The 12,216-nt window shown below is 37.4% G+C and overlaps 1 protein-coding gene across 1 annotated transcript in view; it reads right to left on the reverse strand.

Moving 5' to 3' along the window:
* Positions 1-240: 240 nt before the first annotated feature.
* The window catches only part of FTO (fat mass and obesity associated), a 192,126-nt gene continuing 180,150 nt past the window's right edge, over positions 241-12,216 (reverse strand). Inside the window, exon 8 of the mRNA XM_008950364.1 lies at positions 241-391. Within this exon, the coding sequence (XP_008948612.1) occupies positions 241-391 (151 nt within the window). The remainder of the gene's footprint in view (positions 392-12,216) is intronic.

Genomic DNA, 12,216 nt, shown 5'->3' on the forward strand with positions numbered 1-12,216 from the left:
AACTGAGGCTCGTGTTCTGGACCTCAGGTCCTAAAAGCCACACATTTCTGTAGATTTGGGGCCTGTTCTTTTTTCTTATGAGACAGTAATGGAGGTACTTTGTGAAGACTTGTAAAATCTGCACTGACATATGAAATAACAAATGATCAAGGATTCATAAAGCTGAAAAGATTTATGTTAAACTAAAGGGCTTCTCTCCAAATGATAAGCATCAATAATTCTGGGCTGGAAGGTCACTTGCTATTCCACCCACTGAACAAGGTTTTGTAGATCAGCAATTACTTCTTCAAGATCATATGGCAGAGGCATATTACATTCATCATCTGTCCAGAAGGGATGGCATTCTGGTTTTTGGTCTTCTGGCAAGCTCTCTGCTGCTTCTGACTGGCATCTGAAAAGAAAGGTAAGCAGATGAACTACTTAAGTAAAACCGTATCAAGAAACCGAATACTCAGCAAGGAAATATTTGTGCATTAATTTAAAGAGAAAGATGATACTAAAAAAGAAATACTGCATCTTCGGACCAAATGGATTGTTCATTTCCAGCAAAGCTGATTTCTGTTGTAGGCTTTGTATTTTCTATAGGGATTTCTCAAAAAGCCAATCACAGAGAAAACTCAGTTAGTGTACCTTTATACAGTGAATTATTTTTTCATTATCTCAGCTGTTATTTAAAGTATGTGATTAAACCATTATCAGATTTAAATGTTTGCCGGTTTCCAATGTATTACTAGATTATTGAGAAAGATTAAACTGAATTTACTGCATTAAGGTCAGGGGGGATAGATTAAACAACATTAAAGAAGCCAGACTAGCTTTGTAGATTCTGGAGATTTACAAATGTATCAACCTGCTTAGCTCTGAAAAAGGCAATATAAAAGAGAAAATTCTATGAAGATAAATGGAAATGGAGGTTAATAACAACTTCTAATGATGAATAGGTGGGCAAAACTTCAATAAAATTAAATTAAGAGGTTAGTGTATGTTATTCCCTGGAGAAAAAGTTTAAATTACAGTTTTTTTTTATTAAATGGATTATTCATCAATACTACTGAGGTATAATTATAATATTCAACTGAACTGCAGCCTGCAGAGGAAAGTTTTGCAAGTGGCAACCATCACATCTCTGAAGATCAGGCTGTAATACATGATGCTGCATCAAAAAAAATGATCACAGTTCAAGGATTTTTCCCCTCCCCTCCAACAATTTGCATGTTGCTAATTAGTTAATGTTTGCAATGGGGCAAGACAAAGAAAAATGTTAAGTATTACCATAATTTTGGTATATACTGTAGGTCTATGTAGGTCTTCAAAGAGATAAACACATTGTAGACATAAACTTTTGCAAGATGTTTTTAAAAGTTCTTCTATAAAGCATGCAACCCTTGCAACAATTTTAAAGTTGTTTTAAACATTGTACATGTCTTTCATCTATGCAAAATGAACTCTAAAAATATTGACACCTGCCAATTCCTTGTCTACACCGTCAGCCCTCTGGAAGAGACTGCTTCCAAATGAAAGATGTCTTCTTCTCTTGGGAATTATTAATGGCAGTGTAATCCCCATGAGAAAACATACTTCAGCTTTCCACCCATGTTGGTGTGTGGTTAATTGCTGCACCAGCATCCTGGGCACTCAATCCATCGTACATTACACTACAAGGACAGTATTAACACATAACATTCCAATATATCTTCAGCTCTCCACATCAGCCCCTGATAATGGCATCTGTTAACATGCACTAAGTACTATTATGTAGCACATCACTTCATAAATAATAAGATTAGCCGACCTCAGGGCCCTGGGAAGAGTAATGTGTTTAAATGTTCTCATTATTTATTTAAAACAAGAATTAAAGGAACAGAAGCTACTTGTGACAATCCTCTTAGCATAAATATTAAACTGTTTGCATTGATAAGCTGCACTGTACAAAATAACAGAGGATTTGTTTTGCTGGCTGGTTTATAATAGTTGTTAGAGCAAATGCAGTTTAGTGTATGAGTTCTGAGAGGTATTTAACTGATTGTGCCATCATGTTCTGAAGACTTTTTCCAAATTATATAAAGGAATAGGAGAAAATTAATATGCAAGGGAAGCTGAAACTAATTACAGCATAACTCTATAAGGCTTTTAAAATCTTGCTTTATTTTCTGTCTTGGCACAAAATAACATGCTCAATTTGCTGGATAGTATAAGATATTCCAGTTTAAGCATTTCAGTCTAAAAGTGGACAAATTAACCACGTCGAGATTACTGCAGGTGACAAATCAAGCTCAGTCAGTAAATACTGCAGGCGAGTTATGTGGTCTGCAAAACAACTTATAATAAAAATAATAACAATAATAAAAATTCTCTCTCATACACATTTGCCATTAACAGCACAGTTCTCACTGAGCAGAAAAACATACCAACTTTTAGCTTCTTCACCATTTAGAGCCCTTTTTTACCTTGTGCTCTTACGCAAACAGATTGATCCCTCACACTTGGGGTCAGGACACTTGTGCTGCTGTAAACGTGGCAGCAGACACAGTGAAGCTGTGACTAGACAGCCCATGATCAACTATTCTAGTTGCTACTTTTCCTTCTCTACTTTTCTTACCAGCATCATCATCATCTCTGAAAGGTCACCCCACAACTGTGTGCCTCAACTTCCAAGCACTCATGCCCTTGGGAAGTTTTAGCTGTATCATACTCCACGTGATGGATTAGAGGAATGGAAACGTGTGATGACAGAAATGCATCAGTGTACTGCAAAAGTGTAAAAAAAGGGAAAGCAGTGACATAGTATTCCAAGTTCTGCAATCCCATAACTCCTTTGTCTTTTGGACCATGATTTCTATTGCTTTGCTTTCTACCACTAGCAAGACAGCAGCAAATCCTACATATTTACATTTTGTGAGTCACCTTTTATGAACAAAATTACAATCCCTGTGCTGGATCCACTGACATCAAAGTCAAGTCTGATTCAAGTTGCTCATGTTTGAAGATATGGGGCTAGGTTCCAAGCAGTCATCACTGCACCAGCAGTTCCTTCAGCAGTTCACCTGAATGGCACCCACAAGCTTGGATGCATTCACCCAAATATGTTCTCTCTGACTCAGAGCTCAGGTGAAAGATCAGTCCTTTCTAGATGAATACAATAGTACTGATTTTAACGAATTTCTGTGGGAAAAATTGTTCCTACAATGGTCTCTAATTTGTAGCTGAGAAGATCCTGCAAAAGGATAGCAGCATTTTTAACTGAAGCAGAACAATCCAAGGCACTTCAACAACCAGGCATGATAATTTCAAATTCCTTTGTACCTGGAAGAAGACGGCTAACCTAAGTTAGCATTGATAACTCAGGGTAAACAGAAATTCTATCTTTTCCCAGATAAACGACAATTTATGAGGTTCAATGTGGGAAACACTGCCAACACTGAAGTACAGTGGTACTGCAAAAGCACCAAGATTTATAATATTATGTTAACAAAAGTATTATATAGCAATTAAAAATTATTTGAGCTAATAAAGTCAAACCTCTAAAAGAGAATAGATCTAATCTGTGTCTATTGTATACACAAAATGTATTAAGAGTGGAAACAATATATGCTGAGATACAAAACAGATGAGGCACCTTTCATACCTTATTTGCAGCAGAACAGGAAAACTGCCATGATATAGTTCAGTGCAATTTACCTCCAATATCTTGATAATACACGTTCACCAAGAAACTTCAGCTCACTTACAGAAAGGATGATTTGTCTTAAGATAGGCAGAGTGCACAAAACTCCACGGTCCCTACTTTCTTGTTAAAACAATCAAGACCTGGGCCAGTTTCAATTAAAAAAGCCAATTTTTAAGGAACAATTCGTCACTGCTGCAGTACACATTCTCACTGTAAAGAGGAGTTTACCTCTCCCCTGTAAACTTCACTGATTTTGATCCCCTTTTTGTCTATTTCTGCCAAACAGACTTTGCTCATTAATATTTACCAAGAGCTGAGTATTAGTTCAACCAAGTCTTGGCAAAGACTTGTATGGCTGCACGACTTTGTATGACAGCAGATGACACTTTCCCTTGGAAGCCACCACAGGCAGGTGTACAGCCACTGAGACTGACAGTTGCCTGGTGATGGTCCCCTGGGCCGCACTGACATTTTGATGATCGGGGCGTCAGCTACATTAGAGGACACTGATCACGATGCTCAAATTTACCAAGCTAGCTAAAGTGTGTGTTAATTATGAGTATGCAAGCAGTCAATAAAAGGTTAATGCAAAAGTCAAAGGAAAATTTATTTCAGTATTGCATCACTCTACTGACTAAATGACTAACATTATGCTTTGTTTTTAATCAATATATTTTACAGTAATGCGTGAGCCATTGATTGGAAAAACAGCCTTCTTTCTAACAGTTAACTTTTGCAACTATTAAGTATCAATGTACTTGAAACATTCTTTTTTTCAGAGCAGATACTTTTTTGTTTCCTTGTCAGGATCAGGAATGCATATAAGCCCGGAGGTGGTCTCAGGTCCTGCTGATGAATGTGATTAATGCAAATAAGAATTATTACCTAGGAACCTAAATAAGGTACTGTGAATGAGGGTCCCTGAATTCTATTGCACTGTTTGTCTACTCCACAGAAGTGCAGTCAAATCAGATCAATAGGGGTCAGTTCGTGGCTCAGACTGCACATAAGTGTTAAGAGTGAGGAGATGATACCAATAGTCCTGTTTCCTAGATGGTACTAATTCAGTTGCCTACATCTGGCAGTTCAAAAATCAATGGAGATCACTGGGAAATTCATACGGTAAGTCAAGGAATTTGGGCCTGGCCATCCTCCCCATGTCCTGATACGGTCAGAAAGAGGGGACAGGATATCTGCTCTGCATATACAAAAATACAGACCCACCCATACATGCTTAGTCCTGCATTCCTGAAATGACAGTTTTATATGGGAGTCATTTCCTCCCTCCATTCATGATAGAATAGAGGTGTTACTGAGCTGTTATTTAGAACTTCAGAGTATCCTTTAAAACAATGGCTCAGGTAAAACCAGTGTTTGTATCACCCTACCAAGACAACACATTCATTAAACCCATACTGACACTGGTTAAATGACACAACTCAGCTAACACAGATGCTGCTCTGAGTAACAGTGGCAGTAGCAGCTTCTACAGACAGCATCTTCCATTCTTAAGATTCACAATGACTTTGTAAATTTGGGTCTGATCAAATATGGATTATTACTGTTCTAACACAGAGCTCTGCAATGTGAACATAAATCCTAATAGTGCAGGTACCCGGTACATAGAGCTTTGCTTGCAGGTTTGGGTTTTTTCATCCTTGTCCTTCAAGCCTTTCCTATGCCTGGAAATTATTATGCAAACTATGTGTAGTAACTCTAATCTCAGTGTCAGGATTATCCCATGCCATCTCAAGCTGACATTCTTAGTTGCCAGAGCATATACAACAGCACACAGTGTGCTCTCAGCTATCTGAATTGTTACTCAGACCACAGAGAAAATATGAGATTGCATACATGAGAACAAGCACTCAAATAAGTTAACCCTGATTTTTCGTTTTTCCTAAAAAGTGTATCTCATTTCCAGGTAGGACAAATTTACTCCTGCTGCTGAATGCATCACAATTAAAAACTGACAACACTTAAGAAAAAGTTGACATTTGCAGCGATTTCAGCAAGGCCAAGATTTCAATCCAAATGCTTTTCCAGAAACCACTCACAATAGACATGAGCTAGTAAGCATAATAACAAAAAACATTATCAAAGCAATAATTTACAAATCCTTCACTTGGCATTAGGATTCACTTTCATAATTTGTACCCTAAAAAAAATGTTTATTGAAAAAAAAACAAAGGATGGGAAAAAAATTAAATATAATAATATGAAAGACGTTTCCTTCTTATGGGTGCAAATGCTTTCTCTTTATCACCAACAAAATTCTATTTTTTCATGCCAACACTGGAGATTTTCTTAGCTTTTTTCATTAACCAATCAGAAAATTGTCAGTCCTGGCAAAGACTATTCTTTTAATTTGTTCCATGTTTGTCCCTACTGTCGCTCTGCTGAACTAAAACCTTCTCAAGTTTACTCTGCTTTTTAAGAACAAAACAAATTACGTCAATATTTGACTTTGCAAACCAGACTTCAGAAGCGCTGATCCCAAATAGGCAGTAAAATGAAGTGGCCAGACAGAAAGAGAGCAGAGCTTCATGCTTTTGAACATCCAGTCCCCAGTGTATTCTCAAGGAGTCTGTCCCATTTACATGAAGTCACTGCTGATGTTCTTTCATGTGCTGTAACTAGAGTGTGCCCAGCCATAAGTAATGGTTAAGACCAGGACTGCATTTACAGAAGGGACAAAATAAGTTTGTTTTGAGGTAAGAAACCTGAAAACAGAACAACAGATTGAGGAAGGGATGGAGGCAGTATCAGTTAAATTTTATTTCAAGAAAAAAACATGTATCAGCTGCAGAAACACACAAGTATAAATACACACAATGGCATGTTACAAGATCTTTCCTGTCTGCTCATCTCAAATTGGATAATGACTTGTGTCATTGATGCACTTGGCCCTTACTACAGAACCAACATTTGCAGTCAGTGACCCAAGAGGATAAGAAAAGCTTAAATTGTTAATACCCTCCAAATGTTGAAATAACAGCAATCAAAGGACTGGTGGAGCCCAAGTGCAAAGAGTTTTCAAGTAGTGCACCAACATGTTTCACATGTATTTGTAGAAATACAGTAAAAACTCACAAAATCATTTTTAAAGAATGTTTTGCTTTGCCTTAACTGTACAGAAATTAAAACAAATCTTCATTTTTTTAAAGCTACAATATTAAAATCTGTAAAAAAAATATTTCACTCTTTCTAAACTATTTTGCTGACAAACTATGGGAAAGGATAAAGATGCTGGACAGTATCTTCAGCTACAGAGTGGGAATTGTAAAACAAAGACCCAAACCTCAGAAACATTCCAGCTGTGGGTAGAAAGAATGGAAGAAAAGAGGACACAAGAAGCTCCTTTCTCTATATTAATCTCTGCTGTGAGTGAATTAGTAAAAAGAAATCTACCCAAAAGATACTTCTGATGAGATTATCAGACCTTCCTCACCATGTGCACCAACTCCACCCTACCAAAGGGGAATACCTAGTAGAGGGCACAAGCCTCTTTTCTGTCCAACAGACCTAGAAACCGTCCATGAGAAAATCAGTGCACCTCCTATTCCCACAGGAGAACATCTGTCTGGGGCAGCCTCCATTCCATGTTTGGTTTATTTTTTAATTAAGAAACTTCACTACTGTCTATAAAGTGTAGGGGGTAGGGAAATCCCCCAGAGAGGCACTGAATAAATAACACGGCATTTGCCGAAAGATGAAGTTTAATCCAATTTAACCTGAAGGTCTACAAATTGTTCCCTTTCAGCCCTGTTTCTTAGATGCTTTTGTTTCCTGTTTTTAGAATAATATGTTTACAAGTAATGCGTCCCGACTGTATGAGAGGCATGTTTATACATATTTATACACACATCCCTTCATACCAATAGTTGCAAAAAATCCCATCAGTCCAAAAGAGACAGCATTTAGGAGGAGATTTTCAGCACCACAGACACAGATTTAGTTATATACTTTTCACAGTCAGCAACGGGATGTGAGTTATTCCCTATGTGCTGAGAATATTTGGCTTGGACTTCAAACAACACAGAAACATATCAACCTCAATATAATTTATACTCTCTCAAAAGGAACCTAAAGTGGTCTAAGCCTTTGCTGAGGCATCTGATGTTCCAGTCCCCTCTGCTGCGCTCTATGATCGGCTGTTTTATTTCACTTGCAATCCTTGCTTTCCTATGATTTTTTCAGACAAAGAAACAAAATGTCTGCTATCCACCAAGTATAAACACAGCTGACTTGTTTTCCCCAAAGTATTGATTTTATGCACTTTTAAAATAACTATTTTCATTCTGTTTGCATAATCAGCTGGGGCATTGTTCCTCTACATTTGCAGAAACACAGATGGAATTGCTGATTTGGTGCCTTTGGAGAGATTTTACAGTATTCTCCAGAATCTAAGCTTCTATTAAAATAAGGTTTCAAGCACTTCTGGTTGTGAAGATAGCCTGGACAATGTAAATTGATGCATGGTTATCTTGTTGAGTCCACAACCAGACAGACAGACGCAATAGCACCAAGGGAGCTGTGAACTTCCCCCACTTATTTTATTGGGTGTTTACTTGGGGCCAGATGCTCTCCTCTGTTGTGCAGAATGGCGTTAAATGACTGAGAAAAAGAGAGGAGAAGGAAATGGAAATAAAAACCAACAAAGAGGAGAAAAGGAAGTCTCCCCAGTCTGCTTCCCAGGGGGCTATAGATGCCCTCCCTTGCTAGCACTAGGCTGCTGGAAGATTTGGGGCTGAGCCATGCACGTGGCAAATTTTTCGAAAGATGCCATATTTTCCAAAAGAATGCCACCCAAAAGGTTAACAGTGCATCATATACTGTTCCATTTCATCTTTCTTTCTCCTTTTGTACAGATGTCATATAGCCAAGGAAAAATGTAAACACATGGTGGTTTGAGATGACACTGCAGGAGGATGGCCCTTCCATTTAATGTCCCCTCAGTTGTGGCAAGCAATGGCTTTTCCAACGAACTTCAGAGTCTGCAGGCTCTGCCCTTCTGCCAGAAAGCTGAAACGTTTTCCTTGATGAATGTGCATTTTTCCATAAGACAACTTTCCACATTAATAAAACTCAACCACTGTATGACAAATCCCTATTTGTTATTTGTGGAAAGCAAACTCAAAAGAAATGTGACTGAATGCAACTTAGAATAACCATATTACTTGATCTTTAAATCAGACTGGACAGAAATGGGCTATATCTTTTTAGCAGCTTTTCAGAGCTGTAATCCTTCCAACCCAAAGTGCTTCCTGGGCCACTCCTGCAAGCTGCTAATACAACCCACCCTCACAATCCCAAAGCTTCCATCGGGACCAAAGCAAGGGCGACACAGAAGGGGCAGCACTTGGGAGCAGAATGGAACCACAGATCGTAGGTATTTGTAGTAACTATGTACAAGGACTCTGCAATGATTTCGCACAGAATACTCCTTTGTTGATATAAGTTTATTCAGGAGAATAGAAGGAGCTCACACCACATTTTCTATCAAGAGGCATGGCCTTGAACTCCTATGTGGCTTAGGGAACAACAATGAAAAAAGGTTTATTGTGCTGCAGAACTACATTGCCTTGTTGTGCACCTCGGTTGTAGCCTGCAACCAGAATGTTTATAACATATATTGGAGCTAATACTATAAGAGCAATGCAATCCTATAGACTAAAACACAGTTTCCTTTAGGTCAACATGAGGTCAAACAGAAGCAGGAGGGAACATAATAGGGAAATGAGAAGACAGATACAAGAAAGGCAGAGAGGCTCAAAAAGAGGAAAAAGACGTTTTGGAATAATTAAAAAAAAAAAAAGAAATCCTCATGTAACTAATCACAAACTAATCACATTTCAATCACCGCCTAATTTCTCCATGGGTGCTGCTTTATTCAGTGACATTTTATGGACACATTGCTACAAAAATCTACCACCAAAAAATTCCAGTGATAACAGAGAAATAGATTTGATGTTCTGAGAAATTAGGTAGAGTACACCCAGGTACAAATAAAATTCATATGGCAACAATACCCTCAATATGTTTCTTTTCTACTTCTGTAAGTGGGGTAAATCTTTCTGATTACCAAAAAAGACCTCATAATTTTTTGTATTCATCCTTTGCATTTCAAACAACTGAAAACATTATATAGAGATGTTAAATAACCCTTTCTACTTTAACTTGTAAATAATTACCATTGTCCAAATACAATGTGTATAAACATATTTCTTTACTTATTTTCAGCTGCATTAAGGGAAGAAATTCTGTGTGAAAGTTCAGTATCACTATACCTCAAGATTATTTTGCAGTGAATATAATGCTGCGATATGATTAATACCAACTAATCTTCCTGTACAGACTGAATAATTATTTGAAGTTATTAGACAGGCATACACTTTCCTTTATGGAATATGTTTGCATTAAATCAATTTAAACACACATAAACTACATGCACCTGATCCTGTCCTACTTTAACCAATATTATTTCCATGAGTGCTTAAAGAAAGCGCAGGATCCTGATCTGTGACATTCTATCAGTGGACTTGAATTCTCTCAGCACCTGAGAGAATTCCTGACTTAGTCAGGAATCATGAGGACTTATTTACCCAAGTAAGTAACAAAATGCTACCAGTAGGTAAACCCTAAAATGACTATTTCAACAAATGCATATGGCTCTTCATATTATCTTCTGTGTAAAGAATCATTCTGACTGCTATATCGACGACTTTAAACCACAGACTAAGATTTAAGACCTTTTGGTAGTGCCAACTCACTTGTTTTATATGCTGTAATATATAGCCCTGGCTTTGAGCTATCTCTGACTACTGATGCTTTGATGCTTTGTTCTCTTTTTACTTTAGAATGGAAAGTAACAAATAATGCTGAGTTCTCTTCTTACTCTTAAATTCTTCTGATGTCTATCTTCAGAACTCTTCTAACATCCAATTTATGTCATTCTTTTTCTTTCTTATGCTGTGAATTTGAAACGAAAGAAGGTAACATAATATCATAAGATCTACGGACGACTGAAATGGCCTTCAGAGTAAACTCCAGAGTTATTCGAAAAACTATCTTGCCTCAATATAAAGAAAAAAAAATTGCTTTTCAGTAGATAATGCAACTACTCCTGAAATTCTTCTTGGATAAAGTTATCGCCATAGGGAATGCTCTAATGATAATAAAGTATATGTTGACAATGCCTTAAGAGCAGTTATTTTGTTAGTATTTGCAAGGCACAGTTCAAGTTTTCTCAAACATTTATGTTTCTCTTGACTAATTATTATAAAATGGCTACAAAACCTGAATTTTATTAATGAGAGAAGACGACTTCCACTGTGCTGATTAACCTGCCATGCTACTCTCAGGTTATTCTGTTGTATAATTACTATTAAAACATCACATCATAATTCCAAAGACCCCTTACACTAGTTTATTAAGGACTTCATCCAGTCTTCTATCAGCTTTGAGCAAAACGTATAGTCACATATTTAAATCTCCTTTAGCTCAGTGGAACTTTCAAATATATTTCAAGTTCAGCTCTGGCTTAAAATCTTCACCGTGCAGGGTCCCTAGATGATGATGTCCATCCCCTAGTCCTTATCCTCACTTTTAATCTCTAGTCTCTGTACTGCACTGACCCATCCTCTCTAATTCATTAGGCACTTTCCACGGGTTTCTGCCAAGTAACCTACACAGTAGCCACACTGTCAGGTTCAAATTTTGTGGAGAATGGTGTAATTTCTTGAGCCCACGGGAACAGAAACCTTCTCTTGTTGGGTGCTCTCTGTACTTTGTGCAGATTCATAGGAAATCAAGCTGTACATCATGAAAAGTATCCATTTCATGACTCTCACAGGAGACCTACTGTTTTGTCTTCCTCCTTCGCTTTGTCTGCTACAGAACAGTTATTTAAACTTCATGAAAAGTGGATGGTCTTGGCCTTCCCTATGTTTTATTTTGTCTATGAACATTGTGTTTCAGATTCCATTTTTCTTAGTTTATTGCTTGCCAGCTGAGCTACATTAGTCATTCATTCCAAGGAACTGCTGATGAAATTTCTTCTCCTCCCGTGCTACAAGAAACGCTACTTCCCTGAGCAGGCAACAGACCTAAAATCCCTCCTACTTAGTTTGCTTTTTCACATAATATTGTGATTGTATTAATCTAGAATGAAAAGTATGCGTTCACCTTTTTCTTTGCTGAAATGCTATTAATTCCAACCTGTCTTAATCACAAAGAATTAATGTAAATTTAATGGTTTGGGCAATAGCTACATAATCCTCCTCTTTTTGGTACAAACAGGAGGTGTCCTTTCTTCTTTTTTCCTTTCTTAAGTACTCCTGAGGAGTTATTAATTTTATAGTTTATGTTCTCAGATATGTGCAGTTCTACAGGGAAATTTCACTCACTCTCCTGTTTATTGAAGTGCCAGTAAGAGCATCTAGGGAAGTTAATGACATTCCTCAGCAAGACAAAAAGCCCATTTCATTAGACCTTCTCCTACAGAGTTTGTCCTTTCCACTTTCACTTTAGTTTTTCTAGCATGTCAC

Source organism: Merops nubicus, unplaced genomic scaffold (genome assembly GCF_000691845.1).
Source record: "Merops nubicus isolate BGI_N331 unplaced genomic scaffold, ASM69184v1 scaffold14162, whole genome shotgun sequence".
NCBI classification, from domain to species: domain Eukaryota; kingdom Metazoa; phylum Chordata; class Aves; order Coraciiformes; family Meropidae; genus Merops; species Merops nubicus.